A 21133-nucleotide genomic window follows, 5' to 3' on the forward strand; every position below is an offset into this window, starting at 1 on the left:
AGAAATGCAATGCTACTTTCATGTTTTAGAAATGAAAATAGTGATTATATACCTAAGGGAGGGGGAAAAACTATTTTATAAAAATCAGTTAAGATGCTAAGTTTTCTATATTTATACCTGAAAATCATCAACAAGCTCAGGGAAAAGGTGTTCATACATTTTAAGTTCTTCTATCGTTCGTCCTGGTTCTTGCTGGGGTTTTAGTTTGTTAATATCTGTTTCAATATCATCATTCTGAAATAATAAAAATGGCATGTCACCAGTTAAGAAAAACCTAAAATTACAGAATACATTTCAGATTTAAAGTTTTCCAAATTATTAATTACATATAATTAGAGAATAATTGCTGAACAACGGGTGTGTTAATTTTACCGTAAATTAAAATTTGCTTGTATTTTTGGGTTGTTGCTGTGTTGTTTTGGTTTTGTTTTTGCCTAAGGTTATTCTAAAATAATATGGTATTTGGGTTGAAGATAGAAAAACTACAGTGAAGATCAAGACTAAAATATGCTCCCCTAATCTCCTTAACTGCCATCATTTTGCTCATATTAAAAGGCACAAAAACTAAATTGAAAAACATTAAATATATGATTGTGTTGGTGATAATCAAACTAATGTTTATTGAGCATTGAAAATATGTGAAACAGCCCTGACCGGTTTGGCTCAGTGGATAGAGCGTCGGCCTGCGGACTGAAAGGTCCCAGGTTCAATTCCGGTCAAGGGCATGCAAGAAATCAAAATATATTTTTTTGATTTCTTACAGAGAGGAAATATTTTTTTTTTTTAAAAAAGAAAGAAAATATGTGAAACACTAGCTAAGGATTTTATATATATCATCTAATGTAATCTTCATAAGAGCACTCTGAGGGGATAGTATTATTACTTCCATTTAACTGAGAAGGAAATGGGTACAGAGAGGTTAAGTGGCTTGCTCAAAATTACCCAGCTTGCCAATAGCGTAGTCAGTGACTCGGAGTCAGCACAATGCACTGCCTCACGAGAGACTCATGACTATCATGCACTCTGTATTCCATGGTCAGCAAAGTGCCCTTAGAAAAGCTCAGTGTCACTATTCACTCTGTTTTTTCAGGGAAAAGAAAAGGAGTGGAAAACAGCCAGAAGTGATTTCTGTAACCCTTTGGGAAAGAAGAGGATATGGTTAAAGGAGACGTATGACCTCAGAGAAAGAGGGTATGTATCCAGGAGCAATGTGATCTCTATCTGTTCAAAGAGCTAATTAATGTACAGCATGATGGGAAGACAAGTGCCAGTTTACCTACTATCTAGGCTAGTCTCTAGGGCCCTCAACAACTCTGGTCTCACACAAATGCAAGCTCATTATTATCTTCATTGGTGACTAAAAAGAGGTAACTGGATATTAATTTTCAATTGGTATTTGTTTTTAATTTTGCATTTATCTACCACATAGTTAACTGCTTATTTTTCTGCCTTAGTCTACTATGCTTTGATCCTTAAAATGTTTTATATACACATACCTAACTATATACATTTCCTATCAATAGCAATTTAAAAGAAAAAACATACTATGTATTTCTCATTCAGGAATTTAGCTATAACTTGTATAACCAATAAAAAGATTTTTTTCATTGCCATATATAATAAAGGCTGGTTTTACTTAAAGAGTATCATGTTAATTATTGTATCAATATTACTTGAACATGTAATTTCATACATCTTAAATTATGCATTGATGAATCAAAAACATATAATTTTCTTTATTAGTATCTAATAAAGTAGACAATGCTTTCAAAATAACAAAAAAATTACAGAGGCATTACTTTTTTCTGTTTACTAGATCAATATTCAATATTATCTTGGGGAAATATAGCCTTACAAATAGTGGCTCTGTACTTAAAAAAAAAAATGTGCCTGTAAATAGTATTAAATCTTCCAATCCATAAACATGTTATAACTACCCATTTCTTCAGATCATCTAGGAGTTCTTCAACTAGTGTTTTGTGATTGTCAAGATATAAACTTTTGTATATATTGTATAAGATATTTACCCAATTAATGACTTGATGCTACTATAAATGGTACTTTAAAGTGTTTTATCATTTCCTACATCTTCATTGATAATGCATATAAATATAATTTTAATATATTATATTTACATACATAATAAAAACTTTTTAATATTGAAATGAATTTATCTGTAAAACAGGCATAGTGAAGAAAGAATGCATTAACCCTTTTCAGACCAATGCATTCAAAGCAACATTATTTTCTCTTTCAATAATTTACTGTCCATAGTCAGCCGTGATAAAAAGATGTGCCTAGAACAAATTAATCTACCATTAACTGTGTCCATTTATCCAATCTTTGTTTTACAACTGTGTATACAATTTATTAAGTAGACTGAAGACAGACATTTATACTAACCTTAAAATTTTGATCTAGATCATCTTCATTTTCAGTTTCATTTTCAGCCTCTAAATCAATATCATCGTTGTCATCACTTTCATCTACTACGTCATCCACTGTGATACAAAATGTGCTATAAGTAAGTAGGTCAGAGGTAAGCATTCCACAACATGCACATCCAAAGGTAGAATGTTATATTTATACATATACATAAAGTATTTCAATTATCAAAGGAAAGTTAAATTAAATTTCTTATTAAAAATGTCTCAAAGGCTGTACCAGGTGTTGAAAAACCTATGAGATAAAGTGAAAGTGTTTTAAAATTTGGAAAAGCACTATAAAAGTGAATGAGCTTTTTGACTAATGTTTGTTTTTTAAAAATTAATGTCTTTAAAAAGTACCACCTGCATCTAGTGATTCTTTACCAAAGAAATAAAATTTAAAAAGTCTCAAGTTGCAACAGCCTGAATAAAGCAACTTGTTTCCTATTTTTGATAAATTTCAATAACCCATTTCATCCCTTTTACAATTCACTTCCCATTTATTTATTTCAGTGACTACCATGTACCATGTATTGTGCTGTGTGCTAGGAATTTTTTTAAAGATGTGGAGCTCAGGAGGTTAAAGAGCAGAAAAGAGTAAACAAGTAGAAGCTGTCTATCTTTAGGCATTTAATATCTAAGAAAATAAGAATTGAGGCTAACTCAATTCATTCATCCACCAATGTTAAATGCACACTTATTATGCCTCATGCAATCTAATGGATGCTGAGGATAAAACGAAGATGACAGTCTATCTTCACAAAACTAGCTGAGGAAGATAAAAAAAAATAATGAAGTTTTGATGTTATGAAGCCTGATAGGTGAGAAAATAACAGAAAACAGGAAAATGGTATTTTTCCTTTTACCTATGCAGTTGCTAATAGGACCTTCCCCTTACATGTCATCTCTGTCATTTTTCGCACTAGAAGTTAGCTTTCCCTGTACATGTGATTATTCTAGACACTGTATAAAGGACATTAAGAGGTATATCCTACCTCCCTCCCAGTGTTACTACCTATCACATCACAGACAAGTCTCACCAGTTTCCTGCCAGTTAAAATTAGCACTTGAACCCCATAATCCTACACTGAGATAAGAAGAGAAAGGGATTCCAATTGCTTTTTTAAAAAAACATATTTTTATTGATTTCAGAGAGGAAGGGGGAGGGAGAGAGAGATAGAAACATCAATGACGAGAGAGAATCATTGATTGGCTGCCTCCTGCACACCCCCTATTGGAGGGATCGAGCCCGCAACCCTGGCATGTGCCCTTGACCAGAATAAAGCCGGGACCCTTCAGTCCATAGGCCGACGCTCTATTCACTCAGCCAAACCAGCGAGGGCCCAACTGCTTTTTTATTGTCCCTCCAAATTGGGCACTGACTCAACTTTGGAGTCAGAGATACTGCATTTCATATTAGGGTGAGTGAAAAGATGACACTCTTCTCAATCTGTTTATATTTCTGCCATGTTTTTCGCATGTTCTACATTTATTTCATGAGAATTAGTTTTTAGATTCAGCACATATTTTCCTATATTTTTAAAATCTGTTGGTAATTTTAAATGGAATGGGAAGAAAATATAAAGTAATTGCTTTTATTTAGCTACCTTACTCAAGTTCCCAGACTTGATTTTAGACTTTTAAAACTTTTAAAGGAAGTTTCTGAATAATCCATTTTAATATTTTGTGCAACTAAACTTTGTACTTTGTGTGGACTAAACTTGTACTTCAATAATTAAATATTCTAAAATAAAATCATAAAAGTGTACTTGGTGGTAAATACCACTAATAAATCTGTGTCAAGAATAAAACTAACTATAATTAGTCAATTCTCTTAAACCACTGATTTCAAATAATGCTTGTAAACATATAAGAGGTACCCTCAAAAAAATTTTTTTCTCAAAAGAAGTGATCAAGTGACAAGAAAATACCTCAGAAATTCTATTAATAGTCTGGACAACTTTCTCTTTTCCATTTTTTTCTAGATCTTAGCAAAAAATTCTATTTTTCCCCAGATTAAAAATTTTAAACTCTTACTTTCTTTACTATGTACCCACAGTATTGTGTGGAAAGTGGCAAATAGTCAACTTCTGATAATTTCATATGTTTATAAAACATTTTTGATGATTGGGTTTTTGGGGGAGGGGGAGTTTTCTGATTAAGTATTTTTAACTTTAAAAAATGAAGTTCATGAAAAAGCTACAAATGAAAGTCAAATATAATTACTTATACATTTAATGTTTACATTCTTATACCTTGAAATGTTATATGAACTACCAAGTGATGGTCCTATATGATGCTTATGTTTTTTCAGTTCATATTTACATTTTTGTAACAAATCCCATCCACTTCCCTTCATTACTAGACCACAATTTCTTATATTTAAAGAAATATTTATTAACTAAAATACAATGTGAACATTTACTGTGTTCATTAAGACCTTCTTTTGCTGGAGAGTTGGATACAAAAAAAGAAAAGTTGACAGAGTCACGCAATCCCAAAAACCACTGAAGGCCAGCCATGAGCATGTGGTCCTACCTTCAGGGGGCAAACTGTAGAGCTGAGCCACAGGTCCAGTCATAGGAATAACTGGCAATTGGAAATGGAAAGAACTTTTAATCGTTGGCAGTGGCAGACGATTTTTAGGAAAACACTTTCTCATTATCAGACTGGAGATGTTGACAAGAGGATCAAGGGTCCTGACTGCCAAACATTCCTGTTGTTTAAGAAAAAAAAGAATGTGCCATTGGTGAGTAACTGAACCAATTTCACATCACTTCAGAAAGTAAGATATTAATAATTTTTAAGAGAAAATATCACAAGAAAACAGTATTTTAACAATGTAATTATAAAATAGCTTTGACTCTTCAGAATTAAGAACCTCATGTGGCAAATTTAGTAGTACTTTACCTTAAATATTTTAACTATGCAGAGATCAGTGCCATCTTTGGTACTAAAAGTCACCAAAGTACTAAATTATATCTATGATGGACATAGGCACATTTAACTAGCTTAGCACTCACTTTTTTAAAAAAAAATTAAGCAAGAAATATAGTAAGAAATAAAAAAGAACATGAACTTGGCTGAACCGTTCTCAAAATTTTATCAGTTATCATGCAATAGCACCTCGAATACATTAGCTACTCAACTATTAAAAAATGGTCTGAATATCAGTTTTAAGTTTTAAGAGTTTAATCTGCTGTCCTAGTATCTAATCTTGCGAAGGTCTAATATATAGGGGATTTAAAACTGTATCATATATCATCATCATCATTATTGACATTTAGATGGCACTTTGATACCCTGTAAAATTTTCAATACAAGTCTTCACATCAGACCTGTCAAAACAGATGAGAAATTAAGGTTCAGCAACGGTAAGTGGCATAACCAAAGTCATCCGCTGCCTATATTAGAAATAATAAAAACAAGTGTATATGATTGATAAGAAAAAAAAAGCTAGGAGTAAACATAAAATGGGTGTTCTTATATCTTAACTACTCTCAAGCAGAAAGAGATTGTCAGTTGTATAAAAGACCAAGAGGCACAGGTAGGATAATTGGCTGGAATTTTCAAAAGGACAGTTTTCTTTCTGATAATCACAGACGACTACAAACAAAGGATTGTGTTGCAACATCCCTATCTCCCATAGCTGACAGTCTTCTACAGATGCTAGAACAAGTCTTACTAAAGGTATTGTCAAGAAGGTTTAGTACAGCAGCTGGCAGAAGAACTAGGAACACTAACTCCAGGTTTCACTTTTGTACCTTCTCCATTTAAAAATGCACCATCCAGAGGAAGACACTGAGAACACTCACAAACAACAGAACTGCATTACCAGCTGTAAAGCATCCATAAATACCTTATGAGGGAAACGTGCAAAACTGAGTATAGCCAACTGCACATCTTAGACCGCATGGCTAAATGGTAGGAAATATGGCTACATGGATAGATTTATGTATCTTGCTTTTACCTGTGGGGATAAAATCTCACACTGCAGATATATGCATTAAGCACTTTCTCCAACTCAGTGGTCACATGTGAGAAATGCCTTTGTTTTCTAATTTTTTGTTAATATATATATCTCTTACTTTTAGGGTATTTTTAGAAGTACTAAGTTTTCTTAAGAACCAACTCATAATATTGACACATAATCACAATAATAGGAAAAAGCTTACTTGTGAAGTGTTATAGAGAATTTTCATCCCATTGGCATCAATAAATGCTTTTCTTCCCAACTTGATATTTGTAACACTTTTTAAACTCTGTAAAATTCCTTTCCGAATGAGCATGTTTCTGTGCCGACTGTCATGACGGTGCCAATCTACATAAATCGTTAAAAGGACTTGAACATATCCTCTGTCTACAGCTCTCCTGGCATTTGTTTCTTTAACAAAAGAAAATTGAGAAAGAATATTTTTTAAATGACCAGAGAAAATAGTAGAAATCAAATTTAAAAATATAACCACACCATTGTAATGAATTGTTAAAATTTTTTATCAAAAAAATGGCAACCACATATTTAAACATTTTTATCTAACAAAATAAATATATCTTCCAGATAGTAAATTATGATATTTTCCAGAAACCTGCCCATATATTGTTTTGTGGTTAATAAATAATAGATATGTGTTTAATACAATTAGGGCTCCAGCTTTTTAAATGTTAATACTAACAAAGGTTTCACATATTTTAAAACAGGATTATACAGACTTTGTTTACAATAAATGGACTATACAAGACTTTAAATTACTAGCTGTGAAAATGGTTTTGTTAAAAGCCATTATCATGGTTGTAACTTCTATTACAAACTTTGTGTGCTTCCACTAAAATTAACTACATTGGGTTGTAGCTGTTATTACAAACTTTGTGTTTCCATTGAAATTAATTGCTTTTAATTATCCCAATTATAGAAATACTAAATGCTAAGTTCAAAATACCTGTAAAACTTTTTAGTAAATAAATATAAGAAGCATTATGTAATTAGGAGATAGTACTTTCTAATCATTAATTTTTAATGTAATGAAAAAAACATTAAAGGGTTTTTTTAATAAATGGTCACATTTATTGGGATAGATTTTTAAAAATCCACAAATCTGACCTATTCTATTATTTTTAAAGTGTTAATATTTAAGATTATTAACCAAATGGGTGCATTTAACTAAGAAGGCAGCAAAGGAATCCTATCACAGCAACATCTTGAACCACCCAGCATCACCGGGTGGGCCTATTATAAGAGCACAAAATAAAGTGGAATACAACCCATCTTAGGTTGTACAAAGAAATACCAATCCCTCCTGGCCAGTCTTGCTCAGTGGTTAAACTCTGACCTATGAACCTGGAGGTCAGGGTTCAATTCCAGTCAGGGCACATGCCCGTGTTGCGGGCTTGATCCCCAGTGGGAGACATGCAGGAGGCAGCTTTTCAATGATTCTCTCTCATCATTGATGTTTCTATCTCTCTCTCTCCCTCTCCCTTCCTCTCTGAAATCAATAAAAATAATTTTTTAAAAAAAGAAATACTAATCCCTTCCTAATCTGAATTTACCTATAAAATGACCCCCAGCCTCATGACATGGACACTAAGATAATGCAACAGTAAAGCTCCATTGTTTTTAGTTGCCTCAAAGAATTACTAGTGCTAATATATAGCTGAAACATAAGGTTTAAGACGGTGAAATCAGCCTTACTGATGCCTTCTCAGAAATTATGCTCTTACATGAGGAAACTGGAAGAAACTCCCAGGGTGGGGAAGGGGTGGGGGTTCTTATCCAAAAGCTTTAAAACCTCTATAGCAGTGGTTCTCAACCTTCCTAATGCTGTGACCCTTAAATACAGCTCCTCATGTTGTGGTGACCCCCAATTTCATTGTTACAAATTGAACATAACTAAAGCATAGTGATTAATCACAAAAACAATATGTAATTATATATGTGTTTTCCGATGGTCTTAGGCAACCCCTGTGAAAGGGTCGTTCGACCCCCAAGGGAGTCGCGACCCACAGGTTGAAAACCACTGCTCTATCATGATTAGAAGAGCTAGCTTTGCTAAAATTGTGCCTATGTGCAGTATCAGTTAAATAGTTTTGACTAGCAATAAATAGTTTCATGTATTTTATTTTATTTTTATTTTTTTAATTTCTTTAAGTTATTACATATGTGTCCTTTTTCCCACATTACCCCCCCAAGTTTCATATATTTTAAATTCATATACACACTTTGTTTATTCCAGTTGGCATATATAATAGTAAGCCTTTAACTTACTAGATATGAATATGAGTTTCTTAAAAAGACATTATGGTCATTGTAACTCCTGTTCCAAACTATGTCTCCACTGTAATTCTCAATAGCCTAAGTGGTATTTATGAGGAATATTGAAATTCTTTATTAACATTCAAATAAAACAAATTTGCCCATAACTCAAACACAGGTACTGAGTGACCCTAAAGAGAAGGGTACAGAGTAACCTGCAACTGAGCACAATAAAACAGTTTAGTAAAGGGGGTTTTATTCATGTGTTCAGGACACTTAACTTACGATCAGCCTACGTCTCTTCTCTCGCTACTTAAAATGCACTTAGGTTTCCCTATACACTGCAGCATCTGATCTATACCCCAGCGATGATAACTGAGCTGCCTGTCTTTCTGCACTCTGTATATACATTCTTTGCTTTATACTCTCTCAGGTTTATTACAATAGTTTAATTATCCTTTTAAAGTAAATTAGTGTCCACCCACAAAAGAAGTCAATGACTAAGAATGCTCCAAACGCCATAGTACATTTAAAAATATGCCTCTAGTTTATAATACTAACACCTAAGGTGATTTTTTTAATTAATAAACCATTACTTTGCCAAATATCAGATTTACCAATTACTTATTTGCTACTATTCAAATAAAGAGTTCTGGTCATTCAAATTTAAGAAAAAAATTGGTCTGCCCTTGATAGTTTGAGGGGAAAATAACATTAAAAGCCATCAATATAGCTTTTTGGGACTAAAATGTTATTATCGTTAAGTAAATGTTAATCAATCAATGGAAATATGGGTGCTAATGAAAATTATTATTTAAAATGGAGATACTGAGTATCTTGGTGAGAAGAAACATAACGTAGATAATCACTCTTCCCAGGCATCATAAGACACATTTACTCCAACGCCTCAGTTTTGAAGATAGTCAAATAGTTTGTCAATTAATTTAGTAAACTGTAAATTTACATCAGTAGCCATCTGGATTCATGGTAGACATAAAATTTCTAATAAAAGGGCTCTAAATTAAAATTATGTATGCTATACATAGAGTAATAATTCAAGACAGTCTTCACAGTAAACATACTCAATACCATGTTTACTTTACTTTAAAAAATGATACTTACATAATATTTACATATTACTTTCTTCTACTAACAGGGCTTTATGTTTATAGTAATCACTTAGAAAAAGGAAGTCAATGTATTTTAATAAATTATAGCTCAATAAACATAAATGACATTAGTTATGGCACATCCAACAACCGTACTAAAAGGTAAAATCAACTTTGACATTAAGTAATTATAAACCAGCTTTATAACTATAGACTAACTCTACATTTCCAGTTTAACACTGCAGATAAAATACTCAGAAAAATATTGTCTAGAAGTTCTAGTATTTAAAAACTTACTTGATTTTAGCAATGCAGCAAGAGTGTCTAAAGCAACCCTGTCGACATGAGAAAACACAAACAACAACAAAACTAGTAAAATTAATCTACAATAGTAAATTCATACAATTTTTTCAGATAAGTAATTATTATCTATTCCAAAAGCCATTCCTGTTATAGTCAATTACATATGGCGTTTCTCTGTATATATTTCTCCCTTAAGGTTAAAACTGAATACAGGAAGATTGAAATATCAACAGAAAAGCACCCCAAAAAAATTTTTAAGAAATAAAAAACAGGAGAACATTAACAATACCTAAGTCGTTATATCAGAGGTTAGATGAATTAAACCAGTTGTTGTACCTGTATCTGATCCTAGCAGAGTTCACACAAAAGCATTATTAAGAGTCACAAAGAAATTAAAAACAAGTTTCACACAAATAAAGTTCATAACTATTAAATTCTATAGATATTTGAAGCTGTCTGACTATAAAGTATTTTAGCCCTATCAAGCAATAATCCTAATATTTAAGGTAATAATAAATACAAAATACTGGAACTAGAAGGTTGGGTAAGAGGAAGGAGGAGCCTCTTAACATTTTTCAGTCCTAAGGCACCAATGAGAATAATGAACCTAATTAATATCTCAAAAACTCTTACTGCCCATCAGAGAATGAAAACATAGCCCCAAAACTGAAGGTACTTACATTTTCTTTGCACATAAACACTCAGTTACCCACAGTAAAATCAACTGCCATTAATCAGCTTTAAACATACACATAAACATTACTATGAAAACCTATAATTCGAACAGTTTTTTAAGGAAGAGTTACTGAAGTAATGGCACTTAATTTCAGTAGCTTTAAGAATATAAGGCTACATGTTACATACAGTTCCTCTTAGTAAGTTTCCAACAATTATATTTGCATAAAAATATGTACAGTTAAACTTACATATTTCACTCATCATTAAGCATTTGTTGAATGCCTACTAGATACCCACAAAAGCAGGTTCTTCATGGGTATAAAATTAGAAAACAAATTTGTCTTTCACAGATAATTTTACAATCTAGCTAATGTAGTAAAATGTACACATCTGTGCAAAAGCTACTCAAGAAGTTAAAACCAAAAACAAAGCTGCATACATTAGTGGTAAAGGAGACACAGCATGACCAGATGAGAGTAACGGTAAAGAACATAATTAATTAGAAGACTGGAGATGGGTACTGGTTCATAGGAAAACCTGAAACAATAATCCCAAGGCCACAAACGAGAGCACCCATGTGATGATGGAGGCAGAGTTTGAAATATTGCAGCTATAAGCTAAGGAGCACCCAGGATTGCCAGCAATCCACCAAAAGCTGGGGAGAAACAAGGAAGGATTATCCCCTAAAGGACTTAAGAGGGACCACTGGCTCTGCTGACAAGCTGATGTTGGGCTTCTACCTCCAGAACTGCGAGACAATAAATTTCTGTTATTTTAAGCCACCAAATTTGTACCAGGTACTTGGTCACAACAGCCCTAGGAAACTAATACAATCACTTAGATGCAATCACTTGCAATGAATTCATAGGACTTTCCCATCTACAGCTAAGTCTTCATTCAAACTATAAAAATCATAGAGTACTTTAAAAAATAGCTTTTTCTCCCTGTTGGCAGCTGTTTGCAACACATTTGAACCAAATCAAAGTGCTTCTGACAGTTTGCAATCCTTGACATTTATTCTTCAAGACTGACACAACTGGAACATGAGCCCTGTTCTTTCTGACTCCATGCTTGTTCCACAGTTCCACTAGATTAAAAAAAAATTATGAAGTTTGGTGCAAAGTTGTCTCAATACTTTTACCAACATGTTATTTAAATGGTATTTTTTTAAAACTTCAGTATAAAGGATTTTCTGAAATTTTACAGCCACACTTATAAGCCAGTAGGAATTTGTAATATAAAAATTACAAAAGAATTTTAGAAGAGATTTTTTGAAATGCATAATTTGTATTATGTTAACTGATTAGAACTCCTCAGTACCAATATTTTATTCTTCCTCACACATGTGTTTTTCCAATCTTCATATGTCACACACAATAATACAACCAGCAATGGCCTAGACAGCGGCCTGTGGCTTATCTATTTAGGAGCAGTAAAGGAAGAAGAACTTAACCCCCAGTATTCATGAAGTTACGTTAAGGTGGGGATCAATCCTTGCAGTAATCTCCAAACCTGTTGTAACTTGAAAAGACAGAGTTACAGTAACTTCTGGAGTTGCTTCCTTCTGGATTAACAGTACTTAAATCCAAAACCTAAAGTTGGAAGAAACGGAAATCCTAAAGGGAAGCAAGACCTTTCAAATATAAATAATATCCCTCAATCTTCTTCCATGAAATTCAGGGCATTGTTTAAGGAGAAGAAAATTAAGGGGGAGGGGGCCCAACGGTGATAAAGAGATCAAGATATACATGCTTGGTCAATGAGTGATTTTTCTTTTTAAAGTAAAAATAAAGCTCAAGATTTTGTTTTTCTTTTTAAAATACAAATAGAAAAGAATTAAGGAGTAATTTATGTAACAATACCCCTTTCTCAGAAGTTTAGATTCACTGATTTCTACATGGTTTTGGATATATTCCATGTTGCAGATCACAAAGATATTGTGAAATGTTACTCCTAGGGACATTTTACATTAGAGTTGGTAACTTGGTTACAATAGAATAATGTAGACTGTAAGTAGATCAAAACCATTAGACAAAAGATAAATAATAAAATACTTTAAATATCAAGGGAGAAAATGGTATATAAATTCAAAAATAAAGAATGTACTTTTAGTATTCATATGCACGATACCACATTTCCTACCTAAATTAATTACATTGCTTTAATAAAAGCATTGTGCTAATTGGAGGAATCATCTCATTAAATCCTCACACCAACCCTATGATGTACATTCTAATATTACCACCTTACAGACAGGAAACTGGGGCATAATAAGTTAGGTAACTTACTTTGTATCATGGAGCCAGTACACAAACCCATTCTGCCTACCTCCAGAGCCCACTAACTACACTACACCAAGTTGGTTTTACTAATTGTGACACATCATTGTCTTTGTCTTGTTATATTTCATCAGATGCTCTAAGACTGTATATGATCTTTGCACAAGTTTGTTAAGTTATCCCACCAAGTAATATTTAATAAATGATTATATGTGCAAGTAAGTTCCCATTTTCAAAAGAATACAAGCTAAAATATTTTACCTTTACTAAGAACGGGTAAGAAGACTGAAAATGTTCTGAATCTTGTTAGTAGAATTTAATCAAATAGTTAACGTGGACAAGTTCTACCTTATAAAAGAATCATAGCTAATAAAAGCAGGAAAGAATGAGAAAATTAGCAAAGTCAATGATCCGGACAATGTAATGAAATATTGCTAAATTACTAGGTGAAAAGTAGATGGATTACATCAACTCAATGATCTTAAGTGATGTGAAATAGAGTGACTAGCACCACCTATGAAACATTTTTTTATTGGAATAAAAAGAACCCAAATCTAATCAAGCCTCTAGCTCTATCAGTCTACATAAAATTCGAGGGATATACCTACATGTTTAAATGACCCCAGGATACAGTCATCTTAATCCACAATGCTGGGACATTCTATAAGACAGCACCCAGGTCCTTCAACAAATAACAAAACAGAACCAAAAAAAAATAGGGGCACTGTTATTGATTTCAAAGGATTATAAGACATAGTAATCAAATAGAATGTATAGACTTTATTTGAATCCTGATTTGAACAAGCCAACTGCAAAAAAAAAAAAAAGATTTCTTAGATAATCAGAAAATATCAGTGGATATTAAGAACTTATTAATATTGTTGGGCAAAGACATGATACTGTGGTAACACTAAAAGTAAAAAGCTCTGTGTCTGATAGCAATCGCACACAAGAATTTACAGAACAAATGTAAAGGCTGATATCTATTTTAAAATATTCTGAGGGTGGAGGCGGGGGGACAACTAGGAAGGGAAAGATGAAATAAAAATGACAGAATGTTGATTTTTGTTGAAACTGAATGATGGGTAGGCATATCAGGATTCATTATTCAATTCCTTCTATTTTTGAGTAGGTTTGGAAATTTCCTAAGTATAATGAGGAATAATGTGTGTACCTTGGATTGGATCCCAATTCAAACAAGCCAACTGTAAAAGGGCATACTGAGACACCTGGAAAACCTTGAACACAGACTGAATTTTAGATTATATTAAGGAATTAATAATTTTGCTGAGTATGTTTACAGTATAGTGGTCATTTTCTAAGTCCCTATTTAGTAGAGATATACTGAAGCTCTCTTAAGGGAAAAATTAGAAAATATCTGAGATTTGCTTACAGAAATTCATATGACATTTAGGATTTGCTTTAAAATAACCCAACAAAAATAAAGCGTGTAAGGAAATAAACAAAAAAAATGGCAGAGTGCTGACAACTGCATATAATAAGTAATTAATATAACTATTCAAGACAATTAATTAGTTTACTGTAATGTAAACTCTATGTATATTTGAAAAATTCCACGTAAAAAATTTTTTGAAGTATGACCTCTAATATGGCCTAAGAAAATACGGCTTTTTTTTATTTTCTGAGGTTGAAAGACCTATAAATGTGTGTGTGTTTTTTAAAGAATGACATTATTTTGAAAAAAAAAAGTATAAATTAAAAATATGTTCAGATAATTGTGAGAATGAATGACATGGTCATTAGAAGATTGAAAAATTGGTAGGGAATATAGTAGGCACTCAATAAATGTTTCTGAGTGAATAATAATCTATAAACCTTTTTTTCCTCTTATAGTATCTAGAAATTTTCAAAGTCTAAATTTCCATAACACTATATTCAATGAATTTAAAGTTTTCTAATTTTGATATATTTTTAAAATTAAACTTTATAGTAAAGAAAATCCTTATCATAATAAAATCACTATCTACAATTTAACTCTACTGTTCATTGTACAGATCAAGATGATGAGACCCAGAATAACAAAGGATATCTCTATTTACACTCAAAACATTTACCTACTTCATAAGACCCGAATTCTTCTTACTAAATGGTCCGATGGTTTTAAACATCAGTTCCACAACTCCATTTTTCCCTAAGGATACTGAATTCACAGCTGGGAGGGGAAGAAAACATTTTAAACGATTTTAAAGATTCGGTAAGTAGGAATGTACATATACTTGGTGAAACATAGTCAAAATATATATTAATTGTTCAGTAAATATAACTCATGTTCCCTCATATAGTCCACCTTAGCCAATCACTTAAAGGTATAATTTTTTACTTTATTTTTAGGGGAAGTTGCAGGAAAATCTGAAAGAAGTTATAGAAAACAGTAAAATATTACTTCTAAAAAAATACTTTTAAGTTGCTTCATTTGTTTCTTCAAAAACTCTACTAAATACCAGGTCATGGGGATTGAGAGACAAAAATAAGGAACAGTTTAGAGGAGAATGACAGTAACAGTAAACAAATCAATACTAAAGTACTTTTTAAATAGATGAAGGGTTACAGGCTATTTAGATCACAACAGTGAGGAGTCCCTAATTCTTAGTGAAACAGAAGGCATTTCTGGAGTAATGGATGTCTGGGCTTGGTCTCTTTTTTTTTTTCAATCCTCACCCGTGGATATTTTTCCATTGATTTTTAGAGAGGGTGGAAGAGAAAGGGAAAGACAGAGAGAAACATGGATGTGAGAGAAACACATCGATTGGTTACCTCCTTGCACACACGCTGACCAGGGCCCAGGCCTGGGAGGAGCCTGCAACCAAAGTACGTGCCCTTGACCAGAATCAAACCCGGGACCCTTTGGTCCACAGGCTGACACTCTATCCACTGAGCCAAACCAGCCAGGGCTCTGGACTCAGTCTTTACAAATGAGGAGGAGTTAGCTAGGATGGGAGTTGTAGTAAGGGGCGGAAGTGGCTGTGGAACATCTCTGGAGACAGAAACATAGTCAATGAACACAGTGGGTATGAGCAGTTAAACATATAGTATCAGACAAAAGCGTTCTAATGAGAAGATGAGCTGGGTAAAGCAAATTATGAAGAACCTTAAAAGTTGTTCATTCTTTCAGCCATAGGGAATACCCCCCCACACACACACACACACACAAAAAAAACACAACAAAACAAAACAAAAACACAATTATTGGAAAATAATAGATTAAAAAAAAGTGTGTGAAATAGCACCAACAGATAGTAAATAGATAAAACATACATTTTAATAGTCCTATATAATAAAAGCCTAATATGCTAAGTGTCTGGTCATTCAGTCATCCATTCAACCAATCAAAGAGTAATATGCTAATGATATGCTAAGGCTGCTCAAGCGCTGGCTATGACGTACACTGACCACCACCAGGCATACGCTCCGACCAGCATGTTAGCTTGCTGCTGGGGTCCAGCTGATCAGGACTGAGTAAGATGGGCTGGACACACCCTGGAGCCCTCCTGCGGTCCCTCCCTCGCTGGCCAACCTCCCACATCTTTTCCTGGCCCCAATCATGCACTGGTGGGGTCCCTCAGCCTGGCCTGCGCCCTCTCGCAATCCGGGGCCCCTCAGGGGATGTCAGAGAGCTGGTTTCAGCCCTATCCCACTCAATTCAGGAGCTGCCCCCTGGTGATGAGTGCACTCCCACAGGGGAAGCAACACTCAGTCAGAAGCTGGGCTCACTGCTGGTGAGCGCAGCAGCGGTGACAGAAGCCTCTTCCACCTCCACGGCAGTGCTAAGTATGTCCTACCATTGGCTTAGGACATCCCCTGAGGGCTCCCAGACTGCGAGAGGGCACAGGCCGAGCTGAGAGCTTCCTCCACTCCCAAGTGCACAAATTTCGTGCACTGGGCTTCTAGTGTATGGATAAAAGCCAGAAGAATGTACACTAAAATTTTTATAGTGCAAATATGGTTGTTTTAAAATAAGATCTGCATTTTCAAATACAGGTCAGACCTCACAGCACACTGGGGAAGGTACATTTGAGAGACATCAGGCGGCTGCGTGCTAGGTGACAGGTGATGAGGACCTGAATTAAACAGGTGTAGCAGGGGAAAGGTTCCACACAGAAGATGCAAACAATTTACCTAATCAGAAAATTGTGCCTAACATTTTCAGCTCTGAACAAATATTATTTTAAAGTTACAGATAAGCCATTTACTAGCCTTCTAGTGGTTAATTCAATAAAATGCCACCAAAAATATAACTCCTAACGTTTTGTACGCTGATTTTAATTTCCTCTGCATCCGTTTAATATTCCATTATCCCTTCTAATTTTGTCTGTGCTGTCTTGCTTCTTCCTTAATTGCAGTATTCAGTGGTTTATTTTATTTATTTTTCATCCAACTGTTTTATTTTTTGGGATCAGTTGGGGGGGTTTTATTTTCTACGTGTGTGGGTTTTATAATTTCAATTTCAGATGTTTTATTAACCACCCCAATTCCTAATCAAGAAATAGAAAAAACCTATGGGTTTGGGATCTAATATGAGTGAGAAGGAGAGAGACAGAGAGGGAGGGAGGGAGGGAGGAAGGAAGGAAGACAGGAGGGATACTTCATCTGAGGTTTTCTCTTGGTAATCCCTCTTCTTTCCAGTTTCCTCAGGGGCTCCTGTACTACTAACTTGCTGTTCTGCTACTTCCCTACTGATTGCCGAAGGTAATTAGCTCCAGGTGACTACGCTACCACTTGCCTTCCTTCTCAGCTTTCCTCTCATCTGTGAAAACCCAAATAGGCAGGCAGTTTTTCCAGCTGCCAATACCCTCACATTCTTCCACATATTTCCCACGAGCTGCCTACTCCTCCCCCTCACTACAAGCTTTTACAAATTGGAGGAATTCATGACAATTCTCAAGATTTTGCCAATTCTCCTTCTTACCCTATATCACTTCAGTGGTGGTGCAGGTAGGCATTATAAAAAGCCATATTAAATATTCTCTTACCTTGTCCACAAATTTTAGAGTTATGGAGTTAAGGTACTTTTACATTTTCATTTTCTGTAACTTCAAAACACTGAGTTTACTAAAAAATACTCTGAAATACTCACAGTTTGCAGAATATACTCGTAAAAGCTGAAGACAAGGCAAAACCAAGCGATGATTCTGCAAATTCTGTTTGACCAAGTTCAGGGTTATATTCAGAGTTCCATTAATTCTAGCTTTCACTCCAAATTTTTTGTCTGTTTATAAAAAATTAACACAATGTATTTATATGTAACTTTGAGTGAAATAACAATGGCATAAAGCATTGAAATTTTAAAAACTTATATGATGAATTTCTATTACAAATGTAAAGTTGACCTGAAATATCTAAAATTATAATCATTTTCTTGTATGATTTTAAAAGTACTCCTTATATGCCCTAGCCCAGTGGTCAGCAAACTGCAGCTCGCAAGCCACATGCAGCTCTTTGGCCCCTTGAGTGTGGCCATGGAGTCTCAATCGCACTGTACGTGCGCGCCCACACGTGGTATTTTGTGGAAAAGCCACACTCAGTTTGCAGACCACTGCCCTAGCCAGTTTGGTTCAGTGGATAGCGTGTCGGCCTGTGGACCAAAAGGTCCCAGGTTCGATTCTGGTCAAGGGCATGCATCTTGGTCGCAAGTTCCCTGACCCTGGTCGGGGCTTGTGCAGGAGGTAAACAATCGATGTGTTTTTCTCACATCGATGTTTCTCTCTGTCTTTCCTTCTCTCTTTCACTCTCTCCCAAAATCAATGGAAAAATATCCTCGGGTGAGGATAAAAAAAAAAAAAAAAAGTACTCCTTATAACCCTGGCTGGTTTTGCTCGGTGATTAGAGTGTCGTCCCGTGCACCAAGGGTCACAGGTTTGATTCCCAGTCAAGGTGTATACGCATACATACATACTCTTTAGAACAAGCATTTAATCAAATACTTCAAAGTGTAAAACCTATATGCATGTCATAAGACAATGCGAGAACTCAGAAATCATTATTTGAAAAGTTTAGGGGATCATTTTCATCTCTGTGCAGATAGACAACTATAAACTGAAATTAGGTTCTATTCAAAGGATTACTTTTGAGTCAGCTTCTTTGTTTCACATTGTGTTTTCTCAATTTTTGTAATACTTTGCTTTGTTCCAATAATCAATCTTACAACTTATCATACACACACACCAAGAGACACTTGTGATTTTTGACATATTTTTCTTCTTTTTCCCACCACATGCAATGCAATTCCTCATGAATTTATCAGGATCCTCAATTCTTTCAGGTCACTAACTGGGTTTGGAAAGCATTCCATGACTTAAGACCAAGAAAAAGGGTAGCATTCCAGATTTAAAATTTTACCAGCATCAAGGCACAGAGAAGCCATGTCACAAAGATGCTTCTAGGTTTGATAATCATACAAGTGAAATCCTTACCTTTTGGTCCAATCTTTGCAAGAATAGAATGAATCTGCACCATTAACTCCTCATTTGGGGGAGATTCTTTGCTGGCATTCATAAGTAACTGTAACAATATTTGTGAACCACCTTTGGCAACTAAGAAACTAGCTCTTCGACCTCCACCTAAAAGAAAAAAAAATTTTATTTGTTTAAACAGGAAATCTTCCCATAACATATCAAATATCACAACTTTTAGCATTCAAAAAATAAAGTGAAGACTTCTGAAATAAAAACATCAAAATCAAATTTTGTTTTATTTCATTTGTTTTATTTAGAAAACAGTGCAGAGAGTAAATACAAGTGATGCCAAAATTCTATGTTCAGGGCTCTAGTTGAAGGAATACTGGAAAATAACAAAAACAAAGCAACAACAAGAATATGACATATCAGTTTCCAAATTCCAATACCAAAAACAAAGCAACAACAAGAGTATAACATACCAGTTTCCAAATTCCAATACTCAGAATAGCCTCTATGAGTATCAGAAAATTCCTCATAAAGTACACATGCCACATTATTGATCACTATTTACAAACAGAAATTAGACAAAAAAAAAAAAAACTTACCAGCTGACACCAGCTCAACAAGAATGCTTAAGATATTAAGTGTAGTTTGAAGATCTTTCGTGTTCTGAAATAAATAGTTTATTTGCTTTATTAAACCATTGTAAATCTGTAATTCCCAAATTTTTTCTATTCCTGTTGGGAACTATCTATATTTTACAGATGACCTTTCCAATTTCTCTAAGAACAAATATAATGAGGTTTCCACAATTCTCACTTATCACTTCAGTCTCTTCTTGCCCTTAAGAATTTTTACAAATAATCTGTGCTATTACTTTCTTAGTATCAATATTATTAAAAGAGGAATTAATTTGGTATTTGAATTCATCATGATCTACCTAACAGGCAATAAAAATAAATGAATCAAAATATAAAGGTACTACAATGTATATATGGCACCTACCCAGTCACCTAGCTCTCTCAGAAGGCCACTGTGTTATCAGTTCCATGTATCCAGCCAAAGATAATATGCAGATTTTTTTAAATCCATGTAAATATACATGTATACAGATTTATTTCTCCAAATAGCACTGCCCTATATAGATAGTGGTTTGTACAGATATTTTTACATATCAATAAATAGTTTCTTCATCTTTTTAAGGGCTACAGAAAGTATTCCACTATATGGCTAAACCATTATTTATGTAACCAATCACCTATCAATGAGATATTTTTTCCCAATGAGATTTTTAACAATCTTTTGTTATTAAAAAATTGCAAAAGACATATGTAATACTTTCAACAACAACAATGTAAAAGCAAAAAATAAATAAATAAATAAAGTTACTTGGCATTAAAAAAATTGCAACAAAAACTATATATATTTACATGGAATCAATTACAGCTATATGTAGGATAAATTTCTGGAATTTCTGGGTCAAAGAATATGAGTATTTTGATGGATATAACTACATAGTAAACTGCTCTTCACCAGCAATGGAGAAGATTAACTATTTCCCAAAGTCTGGACAACCAATCTAATTTTTAAAAAAAGTTTAAATATTACACATGGTTACATATCTCTTATTAAAAGCAATGGCTGGCCCAGCCTGCATGGCTCAGTGGTTGAACAT

The 21133-nt window shown here is 33.9% G+C and overlaps 1 protein-coding gene across 6 annotated transcripts in view; it reads right to left on the bottom strand.

Moving 5' to 3' along the window:
• Nucleotides 1-21133, bottom strand: part of AGTPBP1 (ATP/GTP binding protein 1) — a 90339-nt gene that overhangs the window by 55104 nt on the left and 14102 nt on the right. For 3 of the 6 annotated variants that reach the window (XM_015561152.1, XM_015561151.1, XM_015561154.1), the window contains exons 5-13: nucleotides 20064-20127; nucleotides 19474-19620; nucleotides 18138-18269; nucleotides 15122-15215; nucleotides 10080-10117; nucleotides 6602-6810; nucleotides 4965-5142; nucleotides 2404-2501; nucleotides 118-234 (exon numbers count right to left, since the gene is read on the bottom strand). In XM_015561152.1, coding sequence (XP_015416638.1) covers nucleotides 118-234; nucleotides 2404-2501; nucleotides 4965-5142; nucleotides 6602-6810; nucleotides 10080-10117; nucleotides 15122-15215; nucleotides 18138-18269; nucleotides 19474-19620; nucleotides 20064-20127 — 1077 coding nt within the window. Of the gene's footprint in view, nucleotides 1-117; nucleotides 235-2403; nucleotides 2502-4964; nucleotides 5143-6601; nucleotides 6811-10079; nucleotides 10118-13650; nucleotides 13725-14216; nucleotides 14235-15121; nucleotides 15216-18137; nucleotides 18270-19473; nucleotides 19621-20063; nucleotides 20128-21133 lie in introns of those variants that run through there. The other 3 variants (XM_015561153.1, XM_015561155.1, XM_015561157.1) reach the window with 3 other exon arrangements.

The sequence above is a fragment of the Myotis davidii genome, unplaced genomic scaffold, assembly GCF_000327345.1.
Source record: "Myotis davidii unplaced genomic scaffold, ASM32734v1 scaffold556, whole genome shotgun sequence".
Taxonomy (NCBI): Eukaryota; Metazoa; Chordata; class Mammalia; order Chiroptera; family Vespertilionidae; genus Myotis; species Myotis davidii.